This window comes from Onychomys torridus, chromosome 12 (genome assembly GCF_903995425.1).
Source record: "Onychomys torridus chromosome 12, mOncTor1.1, whole genome shotgun sequence".
Taxonomy (NCBI): Eukaryota; Metazoa; Chordata; class Mammalia; order Rodentia; family Cricetidae; genus Onychomys; species Onychomys torridus.
The window spans coordinates 74,842,296-74,859,221 of NC_050454.1; the positions used below are offsets into that span (position 1 = coordinate 74,842,296).

General features: G+C 46.7%; 1 protein-coding gene across 1 annotated transcript in view; it reads right to left on the minus strand.

Annotated features, from left to right (window-relative positions):
* Fam3b (FAM3 metabolism regulating signaling molecule B) overlaps nt 1-14,589 on the minus strand; it is a 32,874-nt gene extending 18,285 nt beyond the window's left edge. The window contains exons 1-2 of the mRNA XM_036203129.1: nt 14,487-14,589; nt 9,702-9,845 (exon numbers count right to left, since the gene is read on the minus strand). Of these exons, the coding sequence (XP_036059022.1) occupies nt 9,702-9,845; nt 14,487-14,505 (163 nt within the window). The 5' untranslated portion in view covers nt 14,506-14,589. The remainder of the gene's footprint in view (nt 1-9,701; nt 9,846-14,486) is intronic.
* Nucleotides 14,590-16,926: the final 2,337 nt, after the last annotated feature.

Below are 16,926 nucleotides of genomic sequence, written 5' to 3' on the forward strand. Positions count from 1 at the left end.
GAGCAAAAGCTGGGTGATGGTGGTGCACACTTTTAATCCCAGCACTTGGGAGGCAGAGCCAGGTGGATCTCTGAGTTCAAGGCCACTTTAGAAACAGCTAAGCATGGTGACCCACCTTTAATCCCAGAAACCCAACCTTTAATCCCAGGGAGTGGGTGCAGAAAGAGAAAGGTATATAAGGCGCGAGGGCCAGGAACTAAAGGAGTAAAGCATGTAGTTAGTTAGGCATTTGGTTAAGCATTTTGGCTGGATAAGCATTTAGGTTTTGGAGCAGCACAGTTCAGCTGAGAGCCATTGGGATGAGGACTCAGAAGCTTCCAGCCTGAGGAAACAGGATCACCTGAGGAACTAGCAAGGTGAGATAGCTGTGGCTTGTTCTGCTTCTCTGATCTTCCAGCATTCACCTCAAAAACTGGCCTCGGGTTTGATTTTATTAATAAAAACCATTAAGATTCATGCTACACTGTGGACATCATATACTTGTCAGGTCCCAATGGACAGACACTTAAGATAATAACAGTGTGGCAAATTGGTACAGGAGGCAGCAAAGGAAAAACCATAAAAGATAGTTTAAGATGGTTATGAATCCAGCTGCAAAATATAAGTAAGCAAATTAAATCTGACAGCCCTGTAGAGACCTCCCAGAAGTGAGGAAGGCAGCAGCACCCTGATTTTTCCAGGAGCTTGGCTCTGTAAGCCCCAAAGCATTCAGAAAGCAGTGAGAAGTTAAATTAGACAGTAGACCTCAGAGCAACAGGGAAAGCGAAAGGCGGCAAAAGAGCATTTCTTTCCCCTAAATGTAGGAAACTCTTTATAACATAATCAGTATGTTTTGCAGTTTAACTATGCCTGCAGTGCTGTGTCAGCAAACACATCAAAACACTGTTTTAACCTATATAGAGACATATGAGTCAAAGTCTCTCTGTGTAGCCCTGGTTGGCCTGGAACTTGCTATGTAGACCAGGCTCATCTTGAATTCATGAAGATCTACCTGCCTCTGCCTCTCTGCCTCTACTGGGATTGAAGGCATGAACCAAAATACCTTTAAAATATATCTTTAGAATACATTTTGTGTTGTAAACATAGCAGCAAACCCCCATCAAGTCAATTTACTTCAGATTTATTAAAAAATTTTATACAAATTGTGAGACCGAAAGGCAAGCTGGATGAGTTTCCCTCCCCACCTCTATTTCACAAGCCCACCTACTTTAGTCTTCTGGGGGCTCTGGCTCCATAGCACTAAGAGCCCAAGTAATGGTCCCAAGAAACAAGTGGGCTCTATCTGATCATGTGACAGTTTCCCAGGCAGAGTGACAGGTTCTGAGCTGGCAAGAGGCATCTCCTTTCCCTCTAAGATGGGAAGGGACCCAAATGCTCACTGCCAAAGGCACATATACCTGTCAGGACAGCCATGAGCTAGGCTTTCACTGGGCTGTTCCTCCTCTACCTGTCAGTCAAAGTGGTTGGGGCTCTGGGACAGGATGAGATAACCAGTCTAACAAGGAAACAAGACCCTGCTTGCTCAAAATACCAGTCACAGACTCACCAGATATCCCTGCCAAGGGCCATGGCACAATACGGCAGATGGCAACTAACAGTCAAGATGTCAACCCACCAGATGAATAATTCTCTGATGGGAGAACCTCATTAAGCATGGCTGTGAGGCCATAGATGCTGGAATACCAATTGCTTCTGTCTGTAATTTTCTCATGTGCTATTGCAAATTTCTCCCCAAACTGCTATGGGAATTTCCCCCCAGCCTGTATTGGTAGTGTGTTTTCCTCATGAATACATATTCCATCTATTGGACATATTTATATCTGTGGATTTTCAGGAAGATGATTTTTCTTTATGCTGTGTAATTTTGATGAATAAAAATGCTTCCTCTGGGGGCTGGAGAGATGGCTCAGAGGTTAAGAGCACTGACTGCTCTTCCAGAGGTCCTAAGTTCAATTCCAGCAACCACATGGTGGCTCACAACCATCTGTAATGAGATCTGGTGCCCTCTTCTGGCCTGCAGTCATACATGCTGTATACATAATAAATAAATAAACAAACAAACAAACAAACAAATAATAAATAAATAAATCTTTTCTAAAAAATGCTTCCTCATTAGGTCTTTTGTCCCATGAAAACTGTGAGAGACAGTCCCTGTTTTACATCATAGCTCAGGCTGACATAGGAAAATAACAGCATTTTCAGACAGCTTTTATACCATTAGCTGATTTAAAGCCTCAAAGTAACCTTAGATTAGACCAGGTGCCTTGCTAATGGGTTTTAAGATAAACTCTCCCAGGGAATGCAGTCCTGTTCACAAGGATAGCCAGCCAGCCGTAGTACCAATTCACAAGGACAAAACTGCCAGCTGTCTGACTTGTTGAGCCAAGGTTAGGCACATAGCAACCTTGTTGTGCCCCTCTTGCTAAGTCTGGCTGTTATCTGGGACAGCAATTAACTCTGCACAAACTCCAACCGCAGTTTCATGATACGAGACTCAAAGTTCAGCCAACTAACTGTTCTTTATGATAGGTCCTGAAATCTCAATGACAAGATACGGATCAAGAGGTCTGGCCAGGGATATAGATATATTATACACCCACTGCAGAGTTTGGAAGCAGGTACTAAGACTATATATGCCTTCTATGGAGATTTAAAATGCCAACTTGGGATTAAGATTCTATAATTTCTTGCTTTTAGATTCATTAATCACTACAAGTATATTTTTACTGTTTTATAAACACAGCTTTTTCTGAGTAAAGCGTATGCTTTAACAATTTCATACATGTATATAATATATTCTCTTTCTACATTCTTTGAGTGCAGTTTAATATTTAAAATTTCCCTGATGGTAGATGGATCACCATCTGCAGGAAATAAGTCTCATGCCTGGGGTGAGAAACTGGAGCAGGAAGTCATGCATGGTTAGAGGCTATTCTCTTGTCTGGCTTCACACACCACCACCACCCCACCCCATCCCCCACCACACCTGGCTTGTATCTCATAATGGTGCTGCTTCATATGGACATGTGCAGGTGAACTTCCTGGAAGGCAGGCCTTTGGTTTTCTTCAGAGTCCCTATGAACATTCAATAGTAGTAACCAAAGTAACATAGAGGTGAGTATTTGTTTTCTTGAAGGGCCTGGGAATGAGTGGGGAACCAGGATGGGTTTTTTGTTGTTATTTTGTTTTTCTTTAGTAGTATGCTCATCATGAGTATAGTCTTCCACTCATTTTCCAAGAGCACAGAACCACACTGCATGGATGGAAAAAGGTGCCTGCTTCTCAGTCCAGGATCCACAGCTCCCTCCCACCTGGCACTGTCCCAAAGGGTCACAAAGGACCTCACCTAGCCTTAGTGCTTCCTACGAATCCTCTTCCTTCCCAAGACAGCTGAAGTCCAAAGGGACAAGCAGGGTCTGAGGTCCCTGGCCCACAGGAATGCTGCTCACACCAAGACCAAGTGACTCTTACCAGACCCAGAGGCAGAGAGGTGGCACGGGGGAAGGCTCCAGCCTGCCTCCAGAAAGCAATGCTATCTCCAGGACTCCAAACAAGCCATGAAAATTCCTTTTCATCTCACAAGCCCTCTCTGAGGTCAAGTTAATCACAATAAATACAAGTTCTTGGACTCAACCCTAAACCCTTGGACTTTTTAATTTCCTGGTGTGGAGTCCAAGAATCTGTCTTTCAGGAAAATCCCCGGGTCTGGGTACTCTGGTTTCCCTCACCCTGGGAATGAGGGTGATGATCCTGAGGGTGTAGGAGGCATACTAGAAAGTCACTGGGTGAGGAGATTCTTTCAGTGTAGCAGAGACACCACCAACACTGGGGCTACATGACAGCAGCTTCCCGGCCACAGTCATCACTTCACTGCTTCCCATGAAACTGTGCAGTCAGAACTGGCCACCAAAAGTGTTCTGTTACAACCCAGTCAGTAGTTAAGTGTGGACTGTGCCTCTGAGCACAGAGGAAGTCAGGGAACAATGTCCAGACCTCTGTACACTCAGAGGTTGGGAGGAATAAGGAGAATGGAGTTGGGTGGCCATCCATAGGCAATGCCACTGTGGCTTTTGTTGAGCTTTTGTGTAAGGTCAGAACATGAGGAGGGAGAGGCGGGCGAGGAGCTTTAGCAGCAGCAGACACAGCCAGAAGTCCTAGACAGGACAGCACAGACAGGCTACTCTGGTAAGGAAAGAAGGAAGGAAGGCTGGGAAGTAGGGCTCTCTAGTGTCTCTGAGGTCCTCCAGGACTCAGCATCGGTGCTAGGGTCCAGACAAAGGAGACAGGAAGTTCAGGAAGACCACTGACTGTGGAGCTGCCTCTCTCTGCATCTGCTGCCCCACTTGTAAGGCCTAGATACAGACACTCCCACTTGGAATACCTATTACATGAATATCTGTAAATGCCGACGGAATGAGGAGTTTGTGCTTCCTTATTTTCAAATTCACACAGCACTAAAAGTACCTTTTTATTAATCTAATAAAAAATGAAATGTTTTCACATAGCACTAAAACCTCCTGTCTTACTCTTCTATTGCTGTGAAGAGACCAAGGCAACTCTTAAAAGGAAGCCATTTAATTGTGCGTTCACTTACAGTTTCAGAGGTTTAGTCCATTATCATCATGCAGGCAGGTGCAGGAGCAGTAGCTGAGAACTGCATCCTGAGTCATAGACAGAAAGAGAGAGGGGGAAAAGGAGAGAGAGAGACACTGGACCTGGCATGGACTTTTGAAACCTCCAAGCCCACCCACTCCCATCCAAGGCCACACCTTCTAATCCTTCTAATCCTTTTACACAGTTCCACTCCCTGATGACTAAGCACTCAGATAGAAGAGCCTATCAGGGCTGTTCTTATTAAAACCACCACACCTTCCTTGGTTATTGTCTCACAGGACTCAGGTTTTAAAGCTTTGATTTGTCACAGTTTTGTATGGCTTCTCAGCCCCATGGTTAGGGGCTCCTGGAAAGCAGTGTGCTGGGACTATCACATAGCAATTCTCACAAAAGTATGCAATCCATTTTAGGAGAAAAGAGAACAGAACTTAGAAGCTATTTTTGCTAAAAAGTATTGATTCTTCCTGGGCCTACAAGGTACAAAAAACAAAGAAGCAAACAAACCATAAAAACAGAGTAAGAGTCTGGCACCTCTGCCTTCATTCTGCTTACTTTTGCATGTGAATACACTGGTCCTTCAAGGAGTGTTGAACCTTTACATTAGTCCCTCAAGAAGTGTCCCCCTCCCAGGCTAAAGGCACAGAGATTAGTCACTGCCGCTAAAGAAAGAAGCTGACAAAGATCCTAGAAGACCGGAAGACATGCCATGCTCCTGGACAGGACAAATCGATGGTGTGGGAATGGCCGTTTGCTAAAAGCAGTCTGCAGATGCAGTACGCTCTCATTCAAAACTCCTCGGCCCCCTCCTTTTCACAGAAAAGGAGAAAATCTGAGAGTTTAAATGGCAACACACAAAAAATAAAATAAAATAATAAAACAGGATAGTGAAGGCAATCTGAACAGAAAGAATGCAGCTTGAGATAACACCACACCCGACTTCAAGCTATCCCACAGAACCATGGCCTTACAAACAGCATTGTCAGGCCTCCAGAGGGCGGCGCACACCTTTAATCCCAGCACTCAGGAGGCAGAGGCAGGTGAATCTGAGTTCGAGGCCAGCCTGGTCTACAGAGCTTGTTCCAGGACAGGCTCCAAAGCTACACAGAGAAACCCTGTCTCAAGAAAAAACAAGCAAACACTAGCATGGTCATAGCACAGAATCAGTAGACTAGAACTGAGGACCCAGGTATTAGTCCATACTTATACCGCCAACTGATTTTCTACCAAGTTGCCAAAAATACACATTCAAAAAATGCTGCTGGAAAACCTGTATTTAACATGCAGAAAAATGAAACTGGACCCTCACCTTTCACCCTGCATGAAACTCAACTCCAAATAATCAAGGACCCCAACATCAGACCTGATGCTGTGAAACTGCCACTCTGAATAACATCTCTTTGCTTTTCATTATCACTTTTAGTGTCTCCTTAACTGGTGTGTTGGGGAGAGGCAGCCAAGCCTAGCTCTTGTGGCTGCCAGAACCGAAGCTTCTACTTCTAATAGAGTCAGAAGAACTTCTTACACAAGTTACTGTCACCATGACGGCTTCCAGACTGTCAAAGGCCTGCAGCCGCTGGCTATAGTCAGTCTGTGCAATGTTCATTTGCCTCCCACCTCTGCCCTGCAGCACCCTCCCACCTCTGCCCTGCAGCACCCTCCCACCTCTGCCCTGCAGCACTCTCATCCTCCCACTCAGTGACCTCTGCATTATAACCAACCCAAGGGTGCAAACTGCAGGATGCTTCCTGTTCCTCAATGCAGAAGAATTACTACCTATGAGCACTTCTGTCCTGGACTAGCCAGAAGCCCTCCTGTAGCTAAAGTAGGTGTGTGTAGAAATGCTTCTGGCCATTCTTTTACACTACAAGTAGTTGCAGTGCATCTCACAGAGGTCTGGTGCTGGCCTCAAGTTTAAAGGGTAACCCGCAAATTAGCAACCATTTAAAACAATTCTTTCAAATTAAATTAAAAGCAAAACAAATTGTAATGAATAGTTTTAAAATTTGAAAACAGGGGTAAATGAAGACAGGCAGAGCCTCTAGACTGAGCAGGAGTCCCCAGTTTTCAGACTACCTCCTCGTGGAAACTGCAAACTGAGGCTGGGGCTCCAAAAAATCTCAGCAAAGCACACCTCTAGGGCCTCTCTGGTTAGATTTGTAAAGCAAGTTGGTCCCAGTCTACCTGAAAAGCTATCAGAAGCAGGAGGTGCCAACATTTAAAGACACCCCCAGTGCCCTCAGAAAGCTTTGCTTGTGGTGGATATGCACTCTCTGAGTCCTGTGGATCCCAGCAGGCCTTCTCCAGACTTGGTGTCTTGTATGGCTGCTCTGCCCACCTATGGGTCCCCCTCACATTCATCCATCCAGTTCTGGTCTGAAGTACCTCTCAGCTCTCCTGACTGTCCAGTACATGGTCTTATAGTCTTAAGCTGGGCATAAGTGGAGGCTGGTCAATAAACATCAAGTTCATCTGTCATCAAGTACAAGGGGCCTTCACCAGGTCCTTACAGGAATGGTATTTATTTCTAGCCAGAGTACAGAACTGGTGTTTTTGTGGCCTTCTCTTTAGTGGTTTGTTTCTGCAGTATTCAGTATTGGTCCCACTAAGTGAGTTCATTCTTGTTGGTCACCCCTGTACCTGGAGTCACTTGCTTGAGTGATGGGTGAGAACTTATAGAATCCATGCAGATCCCAGGGCCTCAACTCCATTCTTGACCCCTTTACTGCCTGTACAAGAGGAAAATTAAGGGGCGCTAGGAGTGGCTCCAAGGGGCTTAGGTGCTTGCATGTAGGGTGAATGAGGCCATTTCCTGACATCTGCCCACCAGGAACATTGAGAACACTAACACTGAACACCTAGCTGCAAGGCCTGGCAGCAAAAGCTATGGTTACCCTACACCAGGTTGGCCTATGCTAACACCAGCATGCTTTATCTCCCCAAATCAGTACCCAGAAGACCCCCATGTAGTCAGGCTTCTCTCCCCAGGGAAGGCTCCACACCAGGAACAAACCAGCACACAGCCATTGTGACTATGACCATAACATTTGGGTTTCTAATGTCTTCACTACACACCCCCAGGATGGCAGAAGCTGAAACCACTCTACTAAGGAGCCTTTGGTCAAGGCTGGCTTACCAGCCCACATCTGCAGAGTGGGCTTAAAAGCACATGTAAAAGCAGAGGGAAATAAAGGAGACAACAAGCTTCTCAGGTTCCTCTATGCCCTCTGCTGACAGGTAGTGCCCCCTCCACAGGTGAGACTCCTCCATACCATGTACATGGGAAATAGGTGAGGCACAGGAGAAGGCCATACAGAAACTGTACTGAAAACCAAAACACCCAGTCAGAGCCAAATCCAATGAAGATCCTTTTATCTTTTTTTTTAAGTTTTTAAAAAAAATGTAATTAATCTTCCCTCTAAGGGCTGATTCTGCTTAGCTTCTGCAACCAGTCAAGACCAGGTATATTCTGAGAGGTACAGCCCTAGATAAAAATGAATTAATTGAAAAGAAACAGCACCTACAATTTTTTAAGCATTATCTAGTTTTGTGTAAATTAATTTTTAGACTTTATTTCTATGTTAAAAATATACTGGCTTCCAGATGTAATAGCACACATCTGTAATTCTATCACTTTAGGAAGGGGCAGGAAGATCTCCAGTTCAAAATCTTTTCAAGCCTGGGCATCTTAGAGAGGGCCTGTCTCAAAACAAAACAAAAACCAAACAGCATCTACGTGCAGTGAAATGTTTAAAGGGGGGAAGTTTGCGGCCCTATGTCCCAGAATCATTTGGACAGTGTTCATTCCACTCAAACCTTCCCTGTTCTTGAACGCTGTGGTGGTCTGAAAGAAAATGGCCTCCAAAGGGAGTGGCATTATTAGGAGTTGTGGCCTTGTTGGAGGAAGTGTGTCACTGTGGGGGTGGGCTTTGAGGTCTTTTTCTCAAGCTTCACTCAGTGTGACAGTCAACTTCCTGTTGCCTGCAAAATGTAGTACTCTCAGCTGCTGCAGCATCATGTCTGCCTGCATGCTGCCATGATTCCAGTCATGATGATAATGGACTGAACCTCTGAAACTCTAAATGAGCCACCCTGATTAAATGTTTTCTTTATTAGTGTTGCCATGGTCACGGTGTCTCTTCACAGCAATGGAAACCCTAACTAAGGCAGATACTGTGGTCTGACTTTCTTCCCCAGCCAGCTGACTCTCATAGTCAGAAGTGAAGGAAGAACCTTGAAGACATATGTGCTCAGAAGGGACAGTTTTAATCACTGCCTGCCAAGTCCGTGAACGGATTTTGGCAACACCCATTTCCCTTCAAGATAACGCACTCCTTCCTGGCATGAGTGTTGTAAATAAAACAGACATTGGGAAATAGAGAGCACCGTGACTCAGTGGGATGCCACCAGCAAACTGGAAAGCAGGATGCCAGCAGGTACCATATGCTTCCACATTGTGGGCCCTGCACTTCTGTCCTTATGCTCCCAGGCTCTGGTGTTCTGTCCCAGATCATTAATAGAGTAATCATCTATGCTCTGAAGCACACCTGCTCACAGCCCTCAGTGAGGTGCCGGGCTCAGTCTCTGCTACTTTGCTATTCCCTGACCATCTTTTCCCAACTGTAATTTGTTCCTTGGCTCAGCCTTGTTCCAGTCTCTTCACCCTGAGCTGTGACTTGTGTAAAGCTTTGTCTCCCAGTATAAAGTGTCTTAGAAGTCCACTAGTGTGTGTGTGTGTGTGTGTGTGTTATGTACATATGTGAGCCCATGTGTGTGGGTACATATGTTCATATGGTATGGAAAGCTGAAGTTAATGCCTGGAATAATCTGCCTTGATCACTCTTATACCTTATTCATTCATGGCAGAGTCATTCAATCAAACTCTGAAGCTACAAATGTGGCTAGTCTCCATAAGTCAGCTTGCTCTTGAGATCCCCCATCTCTGCCTCCCGAGGCTTGACCTATAGGCAGGTGCTACACCCACCAGCATTTACATGGCTTCTATGAATCCAAACTCTGACCCACACTTGTCTGTCAAGTGCTTTAACTGCTGAGCCATCTCTCTACCCATGCCGTCCTTTAGTACTCACCTTTGAGAACAGGTCTCTCTCCAATGCTTTTGATACTGTAGAGGGTGTTGGACAGGGGCACGTCAGGAATGAGCTCTGCCAGCAGGTACCCCGAATACCAGGCACACAGGGAGGAGAAAACAAACACTAGTGCCTTGAAAATACCTGTAGACAGACAACAGTAGTGTCACCTAGAGGTGACAACCTATCACCATGGACACCTGGGCATGCCCTTTCCTCCACAGCCTATCACCCCTACCCATTTCTGGTGCACAGACTCCTGGGATGGCAGTTTCGTCAGGAGAAAGTGAGTACATGAGGGCCCCATGAGCTCTGCAGTAGAAGGCAGGCAACACAGACAGACAACAAGGAGTGTTTTTTAGAATGGGCAGCTATACTGATGTTGCCCTGGGTCTGAGCCTCCTCACAGGTTTGCAGACTCTATGGTAATCAGTACAGGTCTAAGGAGCTGACCCTACTCAGGGCCTTTGCAAGACAGGCTCATCCTTGAGCTTGCTCTCGCAGTGGGAACAGAATCTCCAGAGGGTAGTCTTAGATTTGTTGTTTGTTTTTTAATCATGGCATTTCTCCATTAAAAATTACATCAAGGGACTCTGAGCATGTGTAACAGATGACAGCTGCGTCTCACAATGGAGGTCTCTCACCTCTCTTATAGCCTCAGAGGGATCTGCAGAGACACCCAAGGATCCTGATGCTAGGAGGTCCCCATAGACCTTTGTAGGCTGACTTGCTATCAAAATCACCTGGCCACAAGGAGCTACAGATATGAGCTTGTAATTCCTTAGGAAGACATTACCCTCTTCCTTGATGCCACAAGCCTGGTTCAGCCATAGAAATGGATAGAGAAAGGGGGATGGAATGAGGAACAATGAGAAAAAGACAATGACAGGCAGGGAAAGGGCTGTCAAAGCTGGAGGAGTCCACAATCTATAGCTTCTTAGTCACAAGAACAGAGGTATCCCAGAGTTGGCTGAATGTTTTTTCCCTGCTCAAAGCCCCAAAGAGAAGTTCTCTTACTGTGTGCTCTACAGGTAAGGACAGTGGTCAGCACAGCTCTGAAGTCCATGAAGATGAGACATGTTGTGTTCTGAGTGAGAAATTTCTCGTGTGCATTAGTAAGTGAGAAATTCCTCATGTGGGTCCCCAGGTAGTGGTACTGTTTGGGAAGGTTATACAAACTTCAGAGAGAAATTTTGTTGGAGGGATCTGTCACTAGGGAAGGGCTTTGACATTTTATAACCCACCCTACTTCCTCTCTGTGTGTCTTTCTCTCTCTGTGTCTCTGTCTCTGTGTCTCTGTCTCTGTCTCTCTCTCTCTCTCTTTGTGCTTCCTGACTACAAGTTGGGATGTCCTTGCTGCCAGGCCTTTCCACATGGTGAATTCTGTCTACTCTGGAACTGTGGGAAGCATGTTCTAGGAACTTCTTTTGGGTGGATTATGTGCTAGGACAGCTGCAGAATATGTACAAAGTCTGAAAAAATTCCACCTAGTGGCTTGTACGAAGAATAAAATCTTCAAATGAAATGACATGCAGCGGGTCTTCCAGACTCCTGGACATAAGAGACAGGAGCTGCTATGCTACTTTTGGAATGGGTAAAGAACAGATTAACAGGATAAATGTGTGGATCTGATGAGGAAGAAAATGAAAAATATACAGATAGCCGGGCAGTCTCCTAGGGAAGACTCCATTTCATGACAGAGCCACCTGTGGCCAAGCAAGGAACCCCAGCTTTGACTCTAATCAGGACTCTGTGCTTTGGGTAGAAGGTCCAGCCACTGGCCTCCAGGATGGAGCCAGTCTGGCTTCTTGAAATGACATGACATTGGCCAAAGTGGGTGAGATTCAGAGCCAAGACCTTTTCTAGGGTAGGCAGAAAGAGCTGGGAGTATTGGGGGACCAGTGAAGGAAGGAAAGGGGCCCAACTGGAGGGTGGGATACCAAAGCCCACACTGGTAGCATGTACTCATGTCTTTGGTTGCCATGACAAAGAAATGCAGACCAAGAATGTCAATGGAAACACTTCCTCATGATAGTAGCTGGGGGCCAAGATCAAGGTGTCACAGGGTCAGTTCCTCCTGCCCCCCCCCTGGTTTGTAGATGGTATCTTCTTACTGTGTCCTTGGTGGTCATCCATCTTAGTGTGCCTATGTCCTGATAACCTTTTCTTGAAAAGACTTAGTCCTGCTAGCTTGGGCTCTATCCTGTGAGCTCATTTGAACTCATTTGAAGACTCTTCAAATCCAGTCCCATTTTGAGGTCCTGATGGATGGAACTTCAGCACAGGAATTTGGCACAATTAAGTCCCTGTCATAGCACTAGGAACCCATAGCACAACCTCTCCATGCATGGGACACCTGTCCCTGGGCAGATAGGACACAGGCAGTCTGTCAAGATGGTGGCCCCTAGCACTAACAGCAGTGACAACTCGGCACCTGAGCTGAACACGGGGGAGATACTTCTGGAAGGTGGGAGTCCAGAGACTCTGGGGAAATGGCTCTCAGCACTCTGGGTTGGTGACTACCCTTGTGGAAAGAGATCCAGAAGCTTCAGAAATGAGAGGGGAGAACGGAGTCCAGGAGCTTGTCTGTGGTTCTATAACCAGGCCCAGCCTTTCCTTATAAAGTGATAAAGTCATTAACTTAGGTAAGCACCTCTGGTTCATTTGCTACACAGAGAAGCCTGAGGGTAAAGACCAGCACTTGGCATCAGGGGATTATAAATTGTTATCAAAGTACTTTGTCCTTAGAGATGTGTGTTCTGTGCAAATGTGTGTGAATGTGCTTATGTATTTACACACATGTGTTCCAGCCTCATCCCCACTGTCAGATGCCCAGGGCCTCTGAAGCCTGGCCATTTAACTGAAGAGTCAGCAAGAAGCAATCCTTTAGCCAATGCTACACACAGTATATTAGGGCTCACCTCTCTTTCATACTCAGGGGCTGTCAATCACTATTACCTGAAGAACTGAAACGCTATGGGTGTCCCAAGCACAGTGAGGCTGAATAGCACCAGAGTTCTTGTGTCATAGTTCTGTCTATCAGGATCTTAGAATGAAACAGGATGTGAACACAGAATCTTTAAAGAGACAGTTAAGTTAAAATGAAGTAATCTGGAGAGACCCTGACCCAACATGACTATCTTTTCAAGAAGAGGTGATATGACACAGACACACTTGGAGGGAGACCATGGGTCTTGCTAATGGGTTTTCTCCAATCTAAGTGAGGACAAGAAAGCTGTTTATTCCTGGTGCTTGCCAGCATGCATACAAGTCCCTGGCCACACCTATGCCTTTTAGACCTGGGAAGCCAGGAAGGCTGGGGCTCAGCTGGCTTTGGTGCCCACTGCCTCCCCGCCTGTCCATTGAGGCTTTTAGACAGGAAGTGCTTCCATAACCCACCTTGCCAACACCCAAGCTGAGGGAAAAGACACCCACCAGCAGGCCCCACAGGGACAATATCATGGCAGCTTCTCGGGTCCAGTGACAACAAATCTGAGGCTAGACAGATGAGCCGATGACAAGGACTACTCCAAAAACACTGCCAATTCCTCAGCTCACCGTGGTGGAAAGTAACACAGCCCCTCCTCTTACAATCTCACTTACTGGGGAAGTGCAACTGTGAAATTTTCTGAAAGTTTTAGATGAAAGGACCACATAGCTCTTGTGTGAGTCACAAGTGCTGTGTGGAAAATGGCTGTCAGAGAAAGCAATTGGTAACTTCCAGCTTCCTCTATATGTAGCCAGGAAAATGATATTCTAATCATACTGTAGAAAGCTAATGAAACCACTCTTCTAAAAGAACCAGAATGGAAGCCAGTGCACGGGATGAGGGATGTGCTCCATTTACATTCATCTGTCAGAGGCAGGGATGTGTTCTGAGAAATGTCATTGTGCCAACATAGCAGAGATCAGTCACACAAAGTAAGGGGCCTTAACAGTACAACATCATGCCGACCTTGTTCACAGAGATGCACACATGCAAATGCACCTCCACTCACTTACCCTACAGGACACCTGCGTCACTGCTGATGCTGATGCAGAAGCAGGAAGGAGGCCTGATAGGGAAGTCAAGGGCACTTCCCTTTTCTCAGCCTGTCATGTTTGCACAGCACCTGCTGTGGCTGCCCTGGTGCTTTCCCTCAGGGGAGCTGGCTTTTCATCGTGAATGAGGTGGGGATGACAGAAAAGGCAGGCTCTGGGAAACTCAAGAACTGAGGAAAAGTGAGCTTTCTTCCCCCCTTTCCATCTTCCCATGTCTCTTACCAATGCCAAGGATTCTGAGGAGAGGGTGCCTGGGTGCTGTCAAGATCATCTGTAATCAGGGTTCCCACTTCTCACTCCCCCAAGTAAACTCCAAAAGGGTCTTCCTCACCGTCCCTTTATTTTCCATAGATTCCTGAGCTGGTCAGCTTGAAGCGTGGCCTCCTAACCCCAGTCAGCAGCCAACCCCTTCCCAGCTGTCCTGGCTCTAGGGCCTCCCACTCAGGTAGGCTGGTCTCCAGGGACTAAGCCACTTTGGTCACCCCTGCCTGCCCTCACTTGATGTCTACTCATTAGGTAGGAGAGTACACAGAACCCCTACCTGCTGGGTAATAAGAGATCGAGGGAGTGGGAGCCTTCTCAGAAATCTCAGCTCCCACACTGTGCCCCCAGGATCCCAGGTCTCACAAGAGGTGGCCCTAGCCAGAGCCTTCACCCTTCTGCCTCAGCTTGACAGTCAGGAATGGGAAGGAGTGCTGCCCCTTCCCACTAGGCACAAGCAAGTCTAGCTGCACTGGCACTCACCTGCAGCAACTGGACGCATCTTCCACGGACTGCTCTCCTCCTACCTAGCTCTTGGCTGCGATTCCCAGGGACCTGGGGAGGCTGGCCTACCTGACTGGGTTGCCTGTAGATGGGACCGCCCTTAGGGCAGGCAGACAAGGGCGGGCCAGTTCCCAGCAAATGGGAGGACCCGTGGACCAGGCAGGTTCAAGGGGCAGTTTGCAGACTGGCAGGCTGGCAGGTGTGGGTGGTGCTGCACAGCTGGCAGCACCCTAGAGCTCCAGGGTCACTTGAGAGGCAGGAGGCACTCCTTGGCCTGCTTACCTGGAGCCACAAATGACCAGAGGCCAGAGCTGATGTAATCAGAGGGAACACAGCAGGGTTTACAGCTAAGGGAAGACAAGATGCCCCTTAACAATACCATCGCTGACCTTAATTTAATATTTCACAATATGAAATGGCTGCAAAATATAGACTGGCTCAAGCCTTGTGAACACAGAGTTCTAGAGTGAAGCCCCCTGCTTTGAATTTCAAGGCCTTATATTGTGTCCAAAGTAGTCACACTGCTGGCTTGCTGTTGGTGTGGCCCAGCATGGTGCCTACCCCTTACCTTCTCCATTACTGATGGGATGATTACTTTGGGGAAATAAGATAAGAGAGAAGATCCCATGGGACATGCATCAGCCCTCAGAGGTCAGAAGAGGGCATTGAATCCTCTGGAACTGGAGTTCTAGACAGTTGTGAGCTGCCAGGTGGGTTCTGGGAGCTAACCAGGGTCATCTGCGAGAGCAACCAGTGCCTTACCTACGTAACCATCTCTTCAGCACCCTTATCCTTTACAGCAGCTAAGCTTGTATTACTGATCTTCAGAAACTGTCAACTTTCAGAGTTAAAGCTATGCCTAGGAAAACCATCTCACACTCTTGTGTTTCATTGTGTTCCTTCTCTCTTCTCTTTCTTCTCTCTTGCCTTCCTCCTCCTCCCTTTCTCTTCTCTGCCACCAAGGGGTATGTGATTGAGTCTTTCCTCAACTTAATGGTTGATTACTCAGTGCTTTATCACAGTGATGAGGCAATGACAAGCACAGTACTTAGGCCTATTATTACCTGTGTAAGATTTCTTTGTCTTCTAAGGCTTTGGGGCAGTCAGAAACTTAGTTGAGTTGGAGGTGATTTCAATCATTCTCAGCTGACCAGCTATGAGAAAAACAAAAGGCTCTCCATGTCCTTGGATTTGTATTCCAGGAATATGCAACATGATGGGAGGGCTGACTCTATGGAACTCTTCCAAGCTGGAGGAGAGTACATTAATTTCTGGTGTCATGGAGGGGGACACAGCCTAGACAGAGAAGCCCAGAAAGAGGCAGAAGTATTTTTCTAGTTCTAGCCAGTGAGTTAAATGTTTCTTAACACCAGACACTGCTTCAACCCCAGAGACAGAGACATGGCATGTGATGGTTTAAGAGAAATGCGTCCTCTTAGTCTCTGACATTTGAATACTTAGTTCCTGGTTGGTGGTGCTGTTTGCAGAGGCTTAGGAGGTGTAGCCTTGCTAGAGGAAGTATGTCCTTGGTGACCGGCTTTGAGAATGCCCTTTCCAGTTTGCATTCTCTGCTTTGAGCTTGCAGCTCAAGAGGGGAGCTCTCAGCTTCTGCTCCAGCCACCATGTATGCTGCCTGCTGCCTCTGCTCTGCCATCCTGGACTCTAACCCTCTTGAACCAGCCCAGATAAACTTGTCCTTCCACGAGCTATCTTGGTCATAGTGTTTGTACTAAGAAAAAGTGTGAGGTAGAGTCCCAATGTTTGGGCTGTATCAGGTCTTGCACTGTGGGGGCATTTATATCCTACAGTTCCAAACAGTTATGGATCTCTGTGTCATCACATTCCATAGCCAGGGTGATTGGAGCAAAAGGAAGGTGAATTCAAGTTAAACTGCGTCAGGATACAAACTGAGCATGGAAAGTGTCTGTGTGTGTGGTGACTAGTCTGTGGTGAGGAAGGCACCCCCACAGTCATGAACTTGGAAACACAAATCAAAAGTTGCACTCTAGGAGAAAGCTGAGCAGCACATCAACTTAGAGAATGCATGAGGCTCTGACCACATGAGCACCATATACCAGTGCTGTGGAGCACAGGACTACATAGGTACTGTGCTTCCTGGAGCACGAATACCTGGTTACTCCTCCTGTTTGCTATTTAGGCAGCTGAAGTGCACTGAACCTCGCAGGAAGCTGAGTCTCCAAATTCTTGGTCCCTCACAGGAGTGTCCCAGGGCCCTGTGACACATCCCATGTTCCCCCTGAAGATAAATCAAAGTTGGGTTCATCATTAGGTCCTCAACAGACAAGGAAAGTTCCCTAAGCATCTATTGACCCTGTTTGAGATGCTGAGTAATTGCCATTATTGTTCTCTCCACTCTTCCTTATCCACCTCCTGTGAGCTGGGAGCCTTTACCACTGTA